This window comes from Salmo trutta, chromosome 6, assembly GCF_901001165.1.
Source record: "Salmo trutta chromosome 6, fSalTru1.1, whole genome shotgun sequence".
Classification (NCBI taxonomy): domain Eukaryota; kingdom Metazoa; phylum Chordata; class Actinopteri; order Salmoniformes; family Salmonidae; genus Salmo; species Salmo trutta.
Window position 1 is genome coordinate 57,679,525 of NC_042962.1, and position 19,947 is coordinate 57,699,471.

The 19,947-nt window shown below is 42.9% G+C and overlaps 1 protein-coding gene across 1 annotated transcript; it reads right to left on the reverse strand.

Annotated features, from left to right (window-relative positions):
• Nucleotides 1-255: 255 nt before the first annotated feature.
• On the reverse strand, nt 256-13,876 carry LOC115195170 (collagen alpha-2(V) chain-like). Its single transcript, XM_029754969.1, has 27 exons — nt 13,816-13,876; nt 13,518-13,571; nt 12,993-13,046; nt 12,810-12,863; nt 12,644-12,697; nt 11,707-11,761; nt 11,093-11,172; nt 10,780-10,887; nt 10,537-10,590; nt 10,188-10,241; nt 9,855-9,908; nt 9,642-9,695; nt 9,158-9,319; nt 8,909-8,962; nt 8,613-8,774; nt 8,340-8,447; nt 8,066-8,173; nt 7,840-7,893; nt 7,553-7,660; nt 7,145-7,198; nt 5,072-5,179; nt 4,869-4,922; nt 4,664-4,771; nt 4,004-4,403; nt 3,560-3,756; nt 2,969-3,211; nt 256-1,224 (listed from the first exon to the last, which is right to left on the reverse strand). The coding sequence occupies exons 1-27, from the start codon at nt 13,873-13,875 to the stop codon at nt 1,078-1,080; spliced, it is 2,802 nt and encodes a 933-aa protein (XP_029610829.1). The 5' UTR covers nt 13,876; the 3' UTR covers nt 256-1,077.
• Between the last annotated feature and the right edge of the window lie 6,071 nt (nt 13,877-19,947).

The window sequence follows — 19,947 nt, forward strand, 5'->3', positions numbered from 1 at the left end:
CTGTGTGCTCCTGTTAATTTTTCCTTCTGGGATTATGTCTCTCTTTTCTAATTGGTGAAATCTCCCCAATTTGTAATTCCAGAGGTGCAACTTTCACTGGGGACAGGGAGCACACCGTCTGAAATTGCTAAAGAAATATAAATATTTTGTCCCCCCCACTTCTAAAATCAAAGTTGCACCCCTGCGTAATTCAAACACTGTTATTAAATGGGAAGGTATTTCTTCTATTTATCCTGACCTGAACCTTAAACCAGATTGACTGAAAAGGGCATGAGATTCATTTTATTGGGTGTAACACCATCAGTCGAAAGAAGAAAATATCATAATATCAATAATAAACAGGAATAATAAACATGTGAAGAGCAATTGACATTCTTATGTTGAATTTACATTAGAAAAAGGAATACAATTGTTGTTGTTTTGTCTCTACATCAAGTGACAGTATATCTATTTAGTGGCATTCACTGAGAAACTGGTAAAGAAATGTATGATGGAATGTCATACGACACTGACACTTAAGTTCCATAAATTGTCATGTTTTCAACAAGCTTAAACCTTCAGGCCCTGAAACTCCATTATGACACAATCTTCTTAATACAATTCACCTGCATTCCTCAATAGTAATTACTACCAGTACCATTGCACTAACAACTTTAGTTGTTTCTTGGAAAGAAGCAATAAATATTTTAGTAGCAGGCAGGACATATACTGTACTGTAGTTTCTCCGCCCTGCCTTTATGTACAAAGCTGATTGCTTCAGCAGGTAGTCCAAGAGTCTTGGGAATGTTTAACCCTTTGGAGGAGAATGGACGACAACATTCCAACCGATTCTAATTGATGACATCACAAGGGGTTGTTGTTCATTATTAGTTATTGAACTGAAACCTAATTCTTCAAGGGGCAATCTTTTAAATGAGTGATATATAGCCATTGATTCTTGAAGAATGTAACTAAAAAGTGAGTGCTTTTTTGTTGTTTGAAATCCAGATTGCCTCTTTAAACAGAATTGAGGATGGCGTTCTAAAAAATTCACTCCTCGTAGGGTTAAATAAATCCATCCATCCATGTGTGTTGGGTTTAGGAGAAACACACAGGTCCGATGTCCAGGCCAAACTCCTGGTCCTCCTTGCCTATGTCCATGGGGGCCAAGTCTACGATAGGTAGTCTGGCTGGCGTCTGAGTTCTGTACTCAATCACAGTCTTGCCCCAGTCTCCATTCGATTTCTGCAGACACAGGAGAAGAAGACATACCGTAGCTATACTTCTGAATTCAACTCCTTGTCCAATACAACGTAAACAAGTAAACAATAGGACAGAACCACATAATCAGATGATTATGAAGGCATACCTGTATGAAAGCTTGTATACGTATTTTAAATGTATGTAGTTCTGTCCTTGTGATGTACTTGTCTCTTAATGTTCTGTATTATATCATGTTTTATGTGTTGTGTGAACCCCAGGAAGAGTAGCTGCTGCTTTAGCACTAGCAAATAATACAATACTAAAAGACAGGGTGGGTAGGCTTTTGTTCCCACTTCCCAAACCAACTTTGGCACACTTGATTCAAACATTCAACAACGCATGTAGGTAGATGGTTGATTGGTTGGTTGGTTGGTTGGGCGGGCGGGTAGGTAGGTAGGTAGGCAGGCAGGTAGGTATAGATAGGTAGTAGGGCTGTGGCGGTCATGACATTATTTCAATCACCGTGAGGTGAGTCTTAAAAGCACATACTGTTTTTATATATTTTTTTTATGTGATTTTCGATTGCATTTGCATTGATGTCAGAGTGGTTGGAGGGACAATAGAGCCCTGAGTACCAGACCATTAGGACCTGATGGAGGGACAATAGAGCCCTGAGTACCAGGCCATTAAGACCTGATTGAAGGACAATAGAACCCTGAGTACCAGGCAATTAGGACCTTGTGGATGGACAATAGAGCCATGAGTACCAGGCAATTAGGACCTGATGGGGGACAATAGAGCCCTGAGTACCAGGCCATTAGGACCTGAAGGAGGGACAATAGAGCCCTGAGTACCAGACCATTAGGACCTGATGGAGGGACAGTAGAGCCCTGAGTACTAGACCATTAGGAATTTATGGAGGGACAATAGAGCCCTGAGTACCAGGCCATTAGCGACCTGATGATAGTTAGCAAGTTGGGTACTCCTAATGCATGTCCAGAGTGCATAAGATATTACCATGACTCAACTGTCAAGCTGAATTTGACTGCTGTCATGACTGCCGGTGTGGCAGTAATAGAGCCACCGCAAAAGCCATAGTAGGTAGGTAGGTAGGTACATTATATATAGAAGTATGTGGACACCCCTTCAAATTTGTGGATTCGGCTATTTCACCCAAACCCATTGCTGACAGGTGTATAAAATCGAGGACACAGCCATGCAATCTCCATAGACAAACATTGGCAGCAGAATGGACTTAGATAATAGTAAAAAAAGAAAGAAAAACCCTTGAATGAGTAGGTGTTCTAAAACTTTTGACCGGTAGTGTAGGTATAGGTAGGTAGTTAGGTAGGTAGGTATACTGTAGGTAGAAGTAGGTATAGCTGGTAGGTAAGCATGTAGCTAGGTATACTGTAGGTAGAAGTAGGTATAGGTAGGTAGGTAGGCAGTCAGGTATAGGTAGGTAGGTAGGTATGTATACTGTACTGTAGGTAGAAGTAGGTATAGGTAGGTAGGTATGCAGGCAGGTGTAGGTAGGTAGGTAGGGAGGTAGGTAGGTAGGTAGGTAGGTAGGTAGGTAGGTATGCAGGCAGGTAGGTAGGTATGTAGGTAGGCAGGTAGGTAGGATAGGTATACTGTACTGTAGGTAGAAGTAGGTATAGGTAGGTAGGTATGCAGGCAGGTATAGGTAGGTAGGTAGGTAGATAGGTAGGATAGGTATACTGTACTGTAGGTAGAAGTAGGTATAGGTAGGTAGGTACTGTAGGAAGGTAGTTAGGTGACTTACGGAGCAGCCATCCTCCAGGACAGTGTATCTGAGGCGGGAGTTGCCCTGAACCTTGACCTCCTGTCCGTTGGAGCCCTTGAGGATCAGAGCCTTCTTCAGGTTGCCTGTGGCTCCGTCATTCACGGCCACGCTGTTCTTGCAGTGGTAGGTGACATTCTGGACACCCTCCTTAGAAAGCAGGCGGATCAGCCTCATCTGAATGGTTACGGCGTTGGGCAGCTCCTCCTTGTTGCCGTAGCTAAACTGGAATCAGAAGTTTATTGAAAAAAAGTATTTCACAGGGACACTATTGTACATTAATCAGCATTTACATCAATGTTAGAAAAATACACCTGGAGGTGTAACAGTTTTTCACAAACATCTCCAGCTATTTTTCTGACAGAAAGAAGTCTTCAATTGCTATATAATCAAGGCAGCAGAGGATGTATGTTTTTGAAGCAGTATTGTGCTTGGTGAATTTATTCTACAGTATGGTAGCTGGTCTATTCATAGAAGCAGTTGGCCGCTTTAGAGGTATCCACAGTGTAAAGCTATCATCTATATACTACTTGCGTTCATTGAATAGACATCGGGTATATTTTATATACTCACTTTAGTTCCTCCATTCATATTTGCTCCAAACCAGACAGGTTTGCTGGCAGTGGGAGTGGATTTGGTCCACCATGTTTTGCGAGGGATGCTGGCTGAGATGGGGTGGGCTGAGATGCAGGTCTCACCAGTCTCCATGTTGCAGAACACCTTGATAACATCCTTGGTACTGCCCTGGTTGGGGTCCAGCCAGTAGTCTCCTGGACATGGAAAGACCAAGTATCAGATCATACAGTAGATACATATCAGCTAACTCATCATCTATTAGACACACGGACTCCACTTGTCAATAAAGTTAATATCAACTAACGAGTATATCCATCCATTAATTCATCTATAACACCCTAACTACGTCGCAGCAAATCAAAAGCTTGAGTAAAGTAAGGCAAAATTAAAAGCAGTTAAAAACAAGAGAAGAAGACACAGTCTTGCGAAAAGTGGACCTACCGGTCTTTTTAAGGGGGTGGCACTGCTTGATGTCCTGGCAGGTTTTGGCGGGGTTGGCCTGGCTGCCATCGGGGCACTTCATGTTCTGCAGGTTTCCACTGAGGCTCTTCAGCGTGGTCTGGACGCCCTGGTCTGCCCCGAGGACGGTCGAGGCATTATTGGGACGCGCCTCATCCTCGTTGAACTCTGGAGGGGGATGGGGGCCGGAGTCGTCCCAGTTGGACTCTGGAGGGGGTTGAGGGGGGGCTGATTCATCCCCGTTAAACTCTGTGGGTGGAGGTGGTCCATCCTGGTCCTCGTCGTAGTCGAAGGAGCTGCTGAAGCCGAACATATCAGCCCCAGCAGTGGGAGGGCCAGGGGTCCCTGGGGGACCAGGGGGACCAGCATCCCCAGGAGGCCCCTGGGAAAGAGGAGAGAAGTCAAGAAACAGGTATGTTACTGTCCTTTGATATGCCATGTCTGCTTGTTGGCTTGTTTTGCATTAGAAACACTGAATGTGTCACAGGTATGACTTATTTTCATGCTTAATCTAACAAGCAATTCTATTGGAGAAGCAATTTATCAACATCCATAGCCTGGTTTGTTCTGACATCCATTTGAAAGTCATAGCGGATCAAACCAGCATAATGACAACAGAACCACTAGTCTCTAACGTCTCACCTGAGGTCCGATGTCTCCACTGGTTCCTCTTGATCCAGGGGAGCCCATGGGCCCGGTCAGCCCAATTTGTCCATCACCTCCTGCGGGGCCAACCACACCAGGGGGCCCCTGATGAGAAACACAATGGGATTTATAAAGGGAAACAAACAGCACACACAAATTGACCATTATACTGAGGCATTGACAGCTTATTCAGTGTACTTACTCTCTGTCCAGTAGGTCCTACAATTCCTCGAGCTCCAACATCCCCAGATTGTCCCTACAAACAGAAGGCCATTGGTTAGCCTGTTATTGACTGACATAATTAATAATAAAAGCATTTCATTGATTTTGCCAAGTTAATACGATTTTCCATAAATTAAATGACAGATTATGCCTTTTAATAGTGCTTGGTCAGTTTTTACTCACAGTTGTCCCAGGTAAGCCTTGTAATCCAGTGAAGCCTCTGTGGCCTTTCTGCCCTCTCTCTCCTTGGTCTCCTTTGGCTCCCCTGTCTCCCTGTGGCCCTTGAGGCCCCTAGGATAAAAAAAAAAGACATGAACATTTGCTGTAAATGACTGTGAGCAGATTTATCCAGATCAACACTCATTTTGAGACTAATACAACATGGCTTTACTGGTCTGTCAATAGATACAGGTTCCTGTGTCAGTAGCAAAGGTTCATGTTAGTGCTGGACACCAATATTGAGAATTCAATGTGATTTCGATATCATTTGATATTGATATCGATATGAGCAGGGCATATCGTGATAGCGGTTCTGTAGACACAAAACCCTCTCACAGGCTCTTCAGTATACTTCACTGCCTGTTGATGGGCGATAGAGTCGTCAAAGACTCCAACCCCCCAAGCCATAGACTATGGCTACTACTATGGCTACTACTTCTCTGCTGCCGCACGGCAAGAGACACCGGTGCATCAAGTCTAAAACCAACAGGCTCTTGAACAGCTTCTATCCCCAAGCAATACGACTGATCAACAGCTAACAAAATAGCTACACAGACAATCTCAGTTAACTCTGTATCTTTATTGACCTTTTATTTAAATCTTTGCACACTCACAGGGACCTACACACTCACGGTCACTCCAACACACACACACAAACACTCACTCCATCATTTGCACACTCACACATAATTTGCACATACATTTATACTGACTCTACACACCTACTCACATGCAAGCTGCCGCTACTCTGTTCAACTTATATCCTGTTGCCTAGTCATCTTACCCCTATACATATCTACCTCCATCACTCCAGTATCCCTGCACATGTAAATATGGTATTGGAACTGACTTTTTAAATATTTCCTGTATACAGTATAGTATGCTTACTTACTTTATTGTGTATATCATATTTCTTATTTCTTGTGTGTTTTTTCCCCTAATAATACATTGTTATTGATTATTGCGCTGTTGGGTTTTGAGTTTGCAAGACAGGCTTTTCACTGCATGTGACATTAAAACTTGGAACGGGCTTCCCATTGTATTCGAACTGGTTGGGTAGGTTAGGACCACAGGCATTCACACCTGACCCAATGGGCAATCAGCAAGCAGCTGTCTGAACTTTACAAAGCCATGGAAGTGCAATGTTACTCAACTGTTTCCATGCTATTCATTCAAACCGATATGATACCAATATTGGTTCAGGAAAAAAGGAAACAGATTTTGCATATCACTAGTTTATACAGTATGTACTAATCAACAGGCATACTCTACCACTAGTAGTGTACTCTACTTCATCAAAATACATACTACCACCACTAGTAGTGTACTCTACTTCACCAACAGGCATACTACTACCACTAGTAGTGTACTCTACTTCATCAAAATACATACTAGTACCACTAGTAGTGTACTCTACTTCATCAACAGGCATACTACTACCACTAGTAGTGTACTCTTCTTCATCAAAATACATACTACTACCACTAGTAGTGTACTCTACTTTATCAACAGGCATACTACTACCACTAGTAGTGTACTCTACTTCATCAACAGGCATACTACTACCACTAGTAGTGTACTCTACTTCATCAACAGGCATACTACTACCACTAGTAGTGTACTCTACTTCATCAACAGGCATACTACTACCACTAGTAGTGTACTCTACTTCATCAACAGGCATACTACTACCACTAGTAGTGTACTCTACTTCATCAACAGGCATACTACTACCACTAGTAGTGTACTCTACTTCATCAACAGGCATACTACTACCACTAGTAGTGTACTCTACTTCATCAACAGACATACTACTACCACTAGTAGTGTACTCTACTTCATCAACAGGCATACTACTACCACTAGTAGTATGTACTCTACTTCATCAACAGGCATACTACTACCACTAGTAGTGTACTCTACTTCATCAACAGGCATACTACTACCACTAGTAGTGTACTCTACTTCATCAACAGGCATACTACTACCACTAGTAGTGTACTTACTTCATAGGAAATGTTAGAGAGGTGTTCTTACCAGCGTCCCCCGGATCCCTGATTGTCCCTGGGGTCCTGGAGGCCCTCTAGCACCCTAGTGTTGAAAAACAAAAAAACAATGTCAAGAGAAATCAAATCAAACAACCTGAAATGAGTTTACTACTACCAACCTTGTCACATCTACTCAGAGCATGACAGCTCTTAATCCTGAAACATTACATTTTTACATTTAGTCATTTAGCAGACTCTCTCATCCAGACAAGACAGTAGTAAGTTACAGTAGTGAGTGCATACTTTTCCGTACTGTGTTTTGACTTCAAACACTGTAGACTCCTATGACCTCTAACGCCATAAGGGTCTACAGTCATGGTTCAAGGCTAGAAGGCTCTGAACGTTGGTGTGGCAATTAACTCTGCGATGGCATTGTGGCAATGTCCAGATCACTCACATTGTCTCCTCTCTTCCCAGGGACACCAGAGGTGCCGACTGGCCCAACAGAGCCATGAAGCCCCGGAGTTCCAGCAAGACCTTCAGGACCAGGATTCCCTCTATCTCCCTACAGACAGACAGACAGACAGACAGACAGACAGACAGACAGACAGACAGACAGACAGACAGACAGACAGACAGACAGACAGACAGACAGACAGACAGACAGACAGACAGATTTTCTGGTGAAATGGTTTGATCATACATTTCCATAAAGTTTCTTGTCCATCTGTAGCTGTGTCTTACCCTGGCTCCTATAAGTCCATCCTTGCCTGGTACCCCATCAGACCCAGCATTACCCTGTAAAGACGGATTGCTGCATTAACTTTACCTGTGCTGTATAGTACAGTATCCTTCTGTTACAGTAAAGACTTGCTTTTCAGGGGAACTATTATAATTTCCACATGAATTAAATGTGTTCACTGAACCCACAGACAGAACAGTCATGGGTCAATTAAGTGAAAACACATACCGTAAGACCAGGGTCCCCTCCTGGTCCGGTTGCCCCTGGTAACCCGACTGCACCGACAGCGCCCTTGCCTCCCCGACTTCCGGGGGCACCTGATTTTCCGGGTGCACCCTGGGTAAATAAGTGTGACATCACTGGTCAGGACACAAATGGAAAGTGTATGAGTGTACTGTATATCTGACTGAGTCTTGGACTGGGACTCTGTTCAGTGTATAGTGATACTACTCTCAAGGCTATAGAAATGAATGGTGAATGTGAACTTGAGTTCCATACGTACAGCAGTACCGGGGGGCCCAACCATCCCGCTCTCTCCTCTGACTCCAGGTATGCCCACAACACCTCGCTGTCCTGAGATGCCTGGTGGTCCCGTCGGCCCATCAGGGCCCTGTCAGAAACAAAGACCATCCCATTGGCCAATGGTGACTTCAGATATTTCCTAGTCTAGCAAAAGAAGTATAGAGTAATGGAGGATGGCAGAGAAGTCTCGCTCTGTAAACCACTTTGAACGATACAGCTAAAACTTTTACTTCTGTAACTCTCTCATATTTACCCCTGGTCCATCCTCTCCAGGCTCTCCCTTGTCTCCTGGGGCACCTGCTGGGCCCGGGGCCCCTCTCTCTCCTACACGCCCAGGACCTCCATTCTCGCCTCTAAGTCCAGGAGTACCTGCCTTCCCTGGGGTACCAATGTCTCCAGGCGCCCCTACCTCACCCTGGAAGAGAGGAAAGACAGCTTGAGTAATGGAATAACATATTTCACTATATTGTTCTATGGTTTATGAAATCATTTATTGGTGATCTCATAGGTATAAAGTGATTTGATTGGTCGATAGTAGGATTAACTCACAACGGAGCCTACTTCACCAACTCCCCCAGGGAATCCTGGGAAACCAGACCCACCCTGAAAATGACAGATGAAATTCTTATCAGAAAATATCAACATACTGTACTACGTATTCAGTGAATTCCCTGGAAAAGCATTCCTACTCTGTGCTGAGTAGCCATGATCAGGTCTATTTCTACAGTAAATACCATGGTGAAGTGTTTGTATGGATGCTCCAGCTGTTATACGTCACCCTCAGTACGATTCACTCACCGCGGCCCCTTGTGTTCCTCTGGCCCCCTTTAGTCCAGTCACACCATCAGGACCCTGGGAACCAAGTTTACCAGCTGTTCCTTGGAGTCCCTGTGCTCCAGCCTCACCCTTCTGACCCCTCTCTCCTGGTTCACCTTTGACCCCGGGTTGCCCATCGGGACCCTGCGAAGAGTCGGACACAATGACCATGATTACTGGGCAGATTCATCGCCATGCGAAACGACTTCCAAGTCTCACCATGGATATAGTTACTATGTGGTTATATAGAAATGGTTATTGACTTTGACCATTACTGAAATGTTTATTCCACATTATACAGGAGGATGTTTGCAGCGTAATCTGTTCAGACAACACCTGTAACAACACCAAGCCAAGGTTGACAAATTAACAGAGCATCAAGGGACACAATACAACAGGGCAGGGGCCTGTCATAGCTGACACTATTGGGCGTGACAGACCCCCACATTGTTTGAAAGCCACTCACAGGAGACCCAGGGAATCCTACTGCACCGATTGGACCAGGCTCCCCAGAAGCTCCCTATAACAGATGTTGGGTCAGAGGTCAGTACAGAGGTATATGAGAACTATTAACAGTATGTTGCAATTGTCTTTTTTTACTATGGGACAATTGTACACAAGACAACTTACAGTAATTCACGTGTGTCAATAATTTTACAAAATGAATCGCAGTACTTACGGCCACTGCTCTCGCTCCTCGACGTCCAGGGGGCCCTTTAGGGCCGGCCTCTCCCTAAACCAAACAAATATAATATATTGTCTGGGTATCTGTGGTAGATACTGAGGCCTTAATATGGATAGGTGTTCTCTGCAACAGTGTATGTTCATCTAGTCTGTCTGTCTAAGTGCTGTTGGTGACTGTATGCTGGATGCTCCTTTAGGGTTTAGGCAGGGTTACTGTTAAAGCACTTTGTGACAACTGAGGATGTAACGAGGCCTTCATGAATACATTTGAGTGAGTGAGTGAGTAAGTGAGTGAGTGAGTGAGTGAGTGAGTGAGTGAGTGCTTTACCTTATCACCATTGAGCCCAATGCCTCCTGTTGGTCCAACTGGACCAGGAAGTCCCTTCAAATGAAAAACAAACAGGATTTCAAATATACTACAACTTGCTGTGAACAACTTACTATGGTTGTGAAACCAATGAAACTAGAATGTGCATCAAAAGGTCACTACACTCCACCCAGGGCCTAAAAGTGGTTATGATGACGTCACTACATTTTGACATATCACTCAACTTGAACCTAACAGAATTTTGTTGTGGGTGACATTTTAAGATGTTATTTGTGCTTAAATCCTTGCTGTAATCCATTTAGGTGACTCAGATAGGTATGTGTAGACAAGCATGTGTAAGGTAACTCACCCCGGGCCCGTCGTTTCCAGCAGTACCCTCGGTTCCTTTCTCACCAACTGACCCCTAAGGAGAGAAGAGGGGTCAGCAGAACAGGACTGCAGAATGAACCCTCACCCACCCAGTTATAGCATGGAATACACCACTCTGAAGGGTTACAACTTGTAGTTCCTTCCAGTGTCTTGGACTCTGGAGGTACTTTGTGGACTTAACCAAGTTTTGGTTGATATTTTCCCCTCCAACACAGATACTTACCACATCTCCTTTAGGACCAGGAGAACCAGGGACACCCCTCTCCCCTGGCATCCCCTGTAGGCCTGCAGCTCCTATGTCCCCAACGGTTCCTTTAGTTCCAGACCCACCCTGGGGGAAGAACACACACAGAGACAGCTCTCATATCATGTTTGTGGGAAATAACATGGATATATGAGGTTATCATTACATTGTTAATCTGCATTAGGCCTCCATCGTGGAAGAGATGTCATTTGACAACCTGGTTAAATGACTGAATGAATAAAGACACAAATAAATAAATACATATTTTAAAGGGATGTGCTATAGTACTTACCTTTGGTCCCTCTGGTCCTGGCCCCCCTGAAATACCTTTGGGCCCCGGTAGTCCGTTAGTTCCCACATCACCTCTCTCTCCTACGATACAATCATACAATCACCCACTGGTCAGCTACAAACAACATCTTTACAGCACTGTATGTTATAAACAGGGCCTTGTGTTTTAGTTATCACGTCACATGACCTGGATTTAAAGCTTTTTCCAGAAATGAGAATTAGACTAAAAATGAAAGCAAATGTCTGAAGATGGTGCTGGACCATCTGACGTAAAAAAAAAAAAATGGGACAGTTTGATGAAAAAGCTTTACATAAAGATTAAAATCCAGGTCATGTGACATGATTAACAATAACACAGTGCCCTAGTTATGAACCTTATTTTACTAGTGAAGATAAGAACTCAAACAAAACCGCATTGGGAAAAAACCTGCATTTTGCCACACGATAGGTTTTCATTATGTATTAGGTCATTGTACTTCTGTATTGAAAAAATATCAATATGATTATGATTTCAGTTGGAAGATACATTTTCTCTGCAGAGGGGCAGGGTTACTTTTCCTCTATTGCGGGTTGTATTCAAATGGGCATCAAATGAATAGATAAATCAGATATTAAGATGGCTTACCCTTGGCCCTGTGAGACCAGCAGCCCCTCCCTCTCCAGCGATACCCTGGGAATGACAATAGCAAAAACATTTAATCAACACAACAGAAAGGCTGTTTGAATCCCCTATTCCACTTTCATTTCCTTATTATTTTTGTATTCTTATCTTTTACTATTTGTTATTGTTGTCACATTGTCGAGAGGGAACCTGCAAGTAAGCATTTCGTTGGACTGTGTATACCAAGTGTATCGTGGGCATACGACAAATCAACTCGAACTTGTTTACACAGGCAGTCTAATTTTGATCTTTTTCCACTAATTGGTCTTTTGACCAACCAGAACAGCAATTTTGCCAAGCAGCAGATTGACGTTTATGGGCCAGATCGAAAGTCAAAATTGGTGATGTATCATAAAAATGTATGAAAACAAAAATTGTCTTAATTTAAGGTTAGTGTTAGGCAAAAGGTTGGCATTGTGGTTAAGGTTAGGTTTAAAATAAGATTTTCTGTCTTTGTGGCTGTGCCAGCAAGTAACTTCCCTGCAGAGCTGCCTCCAGAACATGAGTCATCCCAATAAATGCCAACCCGCTATCAATAATAGGGTAAAAGATCAGAATTGTGCTTCCTGTGTAAATGCAGCATTAAATAACCCTGAAACGTTGAATATCTATAACTCAAGTCAAAAACATTTCTAGATTCTTACTATAGATAATGAATGGACTGTGTTTCGTTATGTTGGCAGACTCATGGCTGGTTAATATGTGCCTTTGTTTGGTCCATTGCAGGCAAAGGCATACATACCCAGTCATGAGTCTATCAACATAACAACATTTAGTTCATTATCTAAAGAAATAACATATTGTTGAAATGTAACATAAATAAGCTGTAAATAAACCAACTGTAAATAGAGGTTATTGTATGTCACAGTCGGGCGTGATGTCATACCGTACCTCAGCACCTGGTTTCCCAGACTCTCCAGGTGGACCAGCAGATCCAGGTAGACCCTGAAATACATCACACCATTATAGTTCTCATTTCCCCTTTACTGATTAGTACTATCACTAGTTTCTATTCTAGTAAATACAAGGTCAATAAATCCCATGTGAAACAGCATACCTGAAAGCCATTCATACCAGGAGGTCCTTGCTCTCCTCTCTTCCCTGCAACTCCCTAAAAGAAGTCAAGTATGGAGAGGAAAACCAGCAACGGTTTAAGCTTACCATCACCCCATACAGTATTTAATGATTAAACTGTGTTGGTATGTATCGTTTAATTGGAACATATTAATCAGATACTTACTGCTGGACCAGCAGTGCCACCAGCGCCCATCTCTCCAGCTTTCCCATTAACCCCCTGTATGAGAAACAGTCCTCAGTGGTCAGTGTGTACAATGAGGTACTACAGCAGAGTTCTACCAGCTTACAATGGGAAAAAGCAGAGAATGGAAACCGAAAATGATTTATTTAAGCAATAAGGCCCGAGAGGGTGTGGTACATGGCCAATATACCACGGCTAAGAGCTGTTCTTAGGCACGGCGCAAGGCGGAGTGCTGGATACAGTCCTTAGCCGTGGTATATTGGCCATATACCACAAACCCTCAAGGTGCCTTATTGCTATTATAAACTGTTTACCAACATAATTAGAGCAGTAAAAATAAATATTTTGTCATACCCGTGGTATACGGTCTGATATACCACGGCTGTCAGCCAATCAGCATTCAGAGCTCGAACCACCCAGTTTATATTTGGAAATGAACCAGTTTGAGGTGCAGTTCCACCACCTACAAAATCATATTTAAACCCCTGATGAGTGTAGTGTACTTACCCTCTGTCCTGCAACACCTGGGGTCCCCACTTCTCCTGTCTTACCAGGGTCTCCCTGTGAGGACAAATGAACAATGATCCACAATCACAATAACATGTCAATGTTTCCCTCTTCTTATATCATATCAGTAGCATTCCAGTGTCTCTCCTGACATTGTATGGTCCATGGTAGACGCATTCAAACAACTACAGTATTTCATTCATCATTCTAAATGTGATGGGTTTAATGGAGCTGGTTCTACTGTATATTGTGGAAAGGAACACACACACATGATCGCCATAAAGTGCTGGTTACTCACAGTAAAGCCTTTTGGTCCGACCTCTGGTACCATCTGACCCTGCTGGACCTGGTCCCCCATCCTCTCCTCCTCCTCCCTGAGAGAGAGAGGGATGGGGGAGAGAGAGAGACAGAAACAGAGGTAGGTTCACATTTGGCCTGTCTATAGATAAAAACATGCATTATACACTCCCTGCATTTTTAATGTTTCTGAACACTTCTACATTAATGTGGATGCTACCATGATTACGGATAATCATGAATGAATCATGAATAATGATGAGTGAGAAATCTACAAACACACAAATATCATACCCCCCCCCCAAAATGCTGATCTATTGTAATGATAATAGGTTAGGTTTTTTTGGGGCCTGATCTTTGTGCATCTGAAACTTTCTCACTCATCATTCATTCAGGATTATCCATAATCATGGTAGCATCCACATTAATGCAGAAGTGTTCAGAAACATTCTATTCTTATTTACAGTAAAAGAGACTCCAAAATTACACAATACATTATTTACCATTAATTTATTTTGGGCATAACATAATCTGAAACACAACCAAAACAAACTGCAAATGCATCCAACAAGACTGTAGAGCCATTGCGTGCTAGGAATATGTGACCAAATACTAAACTTTTGACCTAATTTAATGCACTTTAAGTGAATTTGTCAAAATACTTATGACCCCTTCAAATGGGGTACTAGAAAAAAATACATAAAGTGCATTCATTTCAAAACGGTAAAACAGATACCGGTATGTATGAAATCACCTCATATAAAACATTTAAACTCAAATTGACTCCCAAGTGGTGCAGCGGTCTAAGGCACTGCATCCCAGTGCAAGAGGCGTCACTACAGACCCTGGTTTGATCCTGGGCTGTATCACAACTGGCTGTGATCGGGAGTCCCATAGAGCGGTGCATAATTGTCCGAGTTAGGGGAGGGTTTGGCCGGTGTAGGCCGTCATTGTAAATAAGAATTTGTTCTTAACTGACTTGCCTAGTTAAATAAAGATTAACAAATCCAAAATGCTGGAGTATAGAGCCAAATTAAATGTTTTAACATCACTGTCCAAATAAATAGGCAGTGGAGTATTAATAAACTCAGCAAAAAAAGAAACGTCCCTTTTTCAGGACCTTGTCTTTCAAAGATAATTTGTAAAAATCCAAATAACTTTACAGATCTTCATTGTAAAGGGTTTAAACACTGTTTCCATGCTTGTTCAATGAACCACAAACAATTAATGAACATGCACCTGTGGAACAGTCATTAAGACACTAACAGCTTACAGACGGTAGGCAATTAAAGTCACAGTTATGAAAACTTAGGACAATAAAGAGGCCTTTCTAATGACTCTGAAAAACACCAAAAGAACGATGCCCAGGGTCCCTGCTCATCCTCATGAACGTGCCTTAGGCATGCTGCAAGGAGGCATGAGGACTGATATGGCCAGGGCAATAAATTACAATGTCCGTACTGTGAGACGCCTAAGACAGCACTACAGGGAGACAGGACAGACAGCTGATTGTCCTCGCAGTGGCAGACCACGTGTAACAACACCTGTATAGGATCGGTACATCCGAACATAACACCTGCGCGACAGGTACAGGATGGCAACAACAACTGCCCGAGTTACACCAGGAACGCACAATCCCTTCATCAGTGCTCAAACTGTCCGCAATAGGCTGAGAGAGGCTGGACTGAGGGCTTGTAGGCCTGCTGTAAGGCAGGTCCTCACCAGACATCACCGGCAACAACGTCGCCTATGGGCACAAACCCACCGTCGCTGGACCAGACAGGACTGGTAAAAAGCGCTCTTAATTAACTGATGAGTCGCAGTTTTGTCTCACCAGGTGTGATGGTCGGATTCGCGTATATCGTCGAAGGAATGAGCATTACACTGGGGTCTGTACTCTGGAGCGGAATCGATTTGGATGTGTCACAGCATCATCGGACTGAGCTTGTTGTCAATGCAGGCAATCTCAACGCTGCGCGTTACAGGGAAGACATCCTCCTCCCTCATGTGGTACCCTTCCTGCAGGCTCATCCTGACATGACCCTCCAGCATGACAATGCCACCAGCCTTACTGCTCATTCTGTGCGTGATTTCGTGCAAGACAGGAATGTCAGTGTTCTGCCATGGCCAGCGCACAGCCCGGATCTCAATCCCATTGAGCACGTCTGGGTGAGGGCTAGGGCAATTCCCCCTAGAAATGTCCGGGAACTTGCAGGTGCCTTGGTGTAAGAGTGGGGTTTCATCTCACAGCAAGAACTGGCAAATCTGGTGCAGTCCATGAAGAGGAGATGCACTGCAGTACTTAATGCAGCTGGTGGCCACACCAGATACTGACTGTCATACAAATATATGCCCATGTTAAGTTTGCTGAAAATAAACGCAGTTGACAGTGAGGGGACGTTTCTTTTTGTAGGCGGTTCTGTTCATGTACTTCTCATGTCTTTTTCATCTAGGATCAACATGAGCGTGATGGTCACCACAAAGGAATATTATTCTGTGATAGAGAATGCTGACGAGAGGTAGAGGTGTGTTATCTCACCCGTGCCCCTGGAAGACCTGGCTCTCCAGTGCGTCCTGGGTCACCATCGGCACCTTTGGCACCAGATGACCCACCCAGTCCTCGCTCACCTTGGGCACCCTGATCACAGAATGGAGTGAGGCGTTTGAATGGCATAATATTATTATTCAATGACTTATACCGGCTGACTTATTCTATAGATTCAAAGAGAAATCAACCTACCTTTTGACCAGGTAACCCATCCTGACCAGGAAAACCTTTACTGCCAGGAGCACCCTGGAAATTACAAATTGGTTTTAATAGAATTTGCTAAATGGTTTTGATTTTAATCAAATAATTCTGCTGTTATTGAATGTACTGAGGAAAGACAGAGAGAGGAAGAGACAAAGAGAGAGAGACAGACAAAGTTCTTGTAGTGAGTGAAAGAGCTGATTTACTCTCTCTCCATTGGGTCCAGCGGCACCTGAAGTCCCGGCGTCACCCCGTTCTCCCCTCCTCCCCTCCTCTCCCATGGGACCCAGCGTTCCATGATCACCAGGTGCACCCTGCAATGACGTCATAATCAAACAAGATGGCTGCCACATCATACATTAGTGTTTGTTATATTTTATTGTATGGCCTTTTAAGAGCACCATAAAATGTATTGAATATATTGTTGTTGCAGTCAACTTCGGGTGTGGATAAACTTACTTGTCCCTAGGAGCATCAAACTGCTCAACATGCACTAAGCACTTTAAAGCTGGCCTAGACTGAAGGAAGAGCCAAGTGGAAAATGTTGCTACCCTTGATGTTGTCTCATTGCTAGATAATGCAAGAGACATTTATGTCAAAGGCAAAATAAATGAACTGAACATGCTGAACTTTGGAGGACGGCTCAGATAGACATGCACCCCATTTAGAAAGAAACCAGCGCCAGCATAACCTGCCTTTCAACATAACCTGCCTTTCAACAAATGCACGTGGTTGCTATTGTACATTATTAAACCATGGAATTAGAGAAACATTCATTATGACAGGTTGTATATCTTACAGATTCTCCTTTGAATCCAACCTCTCCTTTGAATCCGGGAATGCCTAAATCACCCTTGTGAGAAGAGAGGAATATGATGGATAGATGTTTCACATGACATTGTTTTTCAAGTCTACTGACAAGGTTTGACAACTAGCTTTTCCTGCCGGCGTTATGAACATGTAGCCATATGATAGCATTTTAACTGGAGTATGGAAACCAGCAGTAGTTTCTATGACCTTTCTAACATAGCTAGGGACCTGACAACCATTCTTGATCCAAACAATGAAATTATGAAATGATATAAAAAAAAAAATATATATATAGCCATTGACCGTTCTCAGCTGTAAGGGCCACACCCATCAACTACAATGTGATTTGTGAGACTGCTATATTGTTACTGGGGTAGGTTGTTTTAAGAAATTCATTAATATTTTTGGAACTCTGAGACCACAATTGAAAACAGCCAAATGCCCACACCCATATCTATACGATCAACTATTCAATCAGACAAAACATCCCAAGGTTAAAAGGGCGAGTGCATGTTGTTTTGGATCACTGCCATGGGTGTGAATCGATGTCTCGCCCTTATGAATAATAGTGGACATCAATCATAAATATTGCATAGATTAACAAAGACAACAAACGGACATTGAGGATTGAATATTTTCTCCAGTGAGTAAGTTGTTGTTACAGTAGTTTTCATGAATCACTTGGTATAGGGTTAATGTCATTAACTCATACAAACCCTTTACCCCCTATGAAGAGGAAGCGCATTTAAAATGTGGAGTTTATTTGAGGTTTAAAAAGGCTTCTGAAGTTAATAATTTCCACTTTGAAATTTCAGAATTGATTTTCCGTTAGATAGAATGTTTCAACACATACAAAAATGTCCAACAATTACAATCCAAGTAATAATAAAAATGTCCTTTTGCTGCATGATTATTTTCCTGCTGTTGCGAACTGGCTCAAATTAAGATCCTACATCTGTATGGTGTGTAAAAAGGGCTTTATAAAATACATGTGATTGATTGATTGTGTGTACCGATTGACTTTCTCTTGGAAGATTCTTGACTGACGCGTTCCATCAACAGAACAACATGCACGGGTAGACTGTACCAGGGCCCATTCTAACAGGACAGGCTGTAGCCTACTCTCTGTGACTCTGTACCAGGGCCCATTCTAACAGGACAGGCTGTAGTCTACTGTCTCTGTGACTCTGTACCAGGGCCCATTCTAACAGGACAGGCTGTAGTCTACTGTCTCTGTGACTCTGTACCAGGGCCCATTCTAACAGGACAGGCTGTAGTCTACTGTCTCTGTGACTCTGTACCAGGGCCCATTCTAACAGGAAAGGCTGTAGTCTACTGTCTCTGTGACTCTGTACCAGGGCCCATTCTAACAGGACAGGCTGTAGTCTACTGTCTCTGTGACTCTGTACCAGGGCCCATTCTAACAGCACAGGCTGTAATGTACTGTTCCATAGGCGTACAGAGGCCCATTATCAGCAACCATCCCTCCTGTGTTCCAATGGCACATGGTGTTAGCTAATCTAAGTTCATCATTTTAACAAGGTAATTGATCATTAGAAAACTCTTTTGCAATTATGTTAGCACAGCTGAAAACTGTTGTCCTGATTAAAGAAGCAATAAAACTGTCCTTCTTTAGACTAGTTGATCTGGAGCATCAGCATTTGTGGGTTCGATTACAGGCTCAAAATGGCCAGAAACAAATAACTTTCTTCTGAAACTCATCAGTCTATTCTTGTTCTGAGAAATGAAGGTCTATTCCATAATAGAAATTGTCAAGAAACTGAAGATCTCATACAACCTGAAGATAGCCTGCACATTTGAAAGTTGTGTTGGTAGCTCCTACAGTTTTGTCGCTACTGGTTCCAGTTGAAGGCCGATAATAATAATAATAATAATTATAATAGTAATAATAAGTATGTTGGATTCTAATAACAAGTATAATGGATTGTAGTAGTTGTTCTTGCTTTCAGCAAGCACACCTAATAATATTAGAAAATGACATTTTCTAAAGAAAATGTGTGTGCTAGCTAGTCTTGAAGTATGTATGGTTGTGAATGGTAGTAATAGTTGTAGTGGTAGTAACAGCAGCAATAATGGTGGTAGTAGTAATAGAGTTGTTAAAGTGAATTCTTTTAAGGTGTTTTTTAGGTGTTGAGTTATTATAGTGGGCTAGTATAGTAGGCTAGAGTGAGTACTAAGAGCATCATAAGCCATAGAATGTGATGGAGTTCCAATCATTGTGATTGGAGGATAGCTGTGAGGGTTATCGAATCAGGATCAAATCCTCTGTTCTCCACTCTGTTTAGTATGACAAGGAGTGGCATGATAACTTGTGCATGCAGGCTCGTACCTAAATATTTCTTTCAAGCTACGGTATCTTCAGAGGTGTGGCCACATCGCTCATGGAGTCCCTGCCTTGGGTAGGGAGGGGCGTATGACTTTCAATCATTCACTTGCTGTGACACAAAAGGCCATCCCACAGTAGACACTCATCATTCATGTTGTCGCCCCTAACACAGAAGTGGAACATACTGTGCAGCCTAACAGGCAACTACAGATCATCGGTTGAATTTA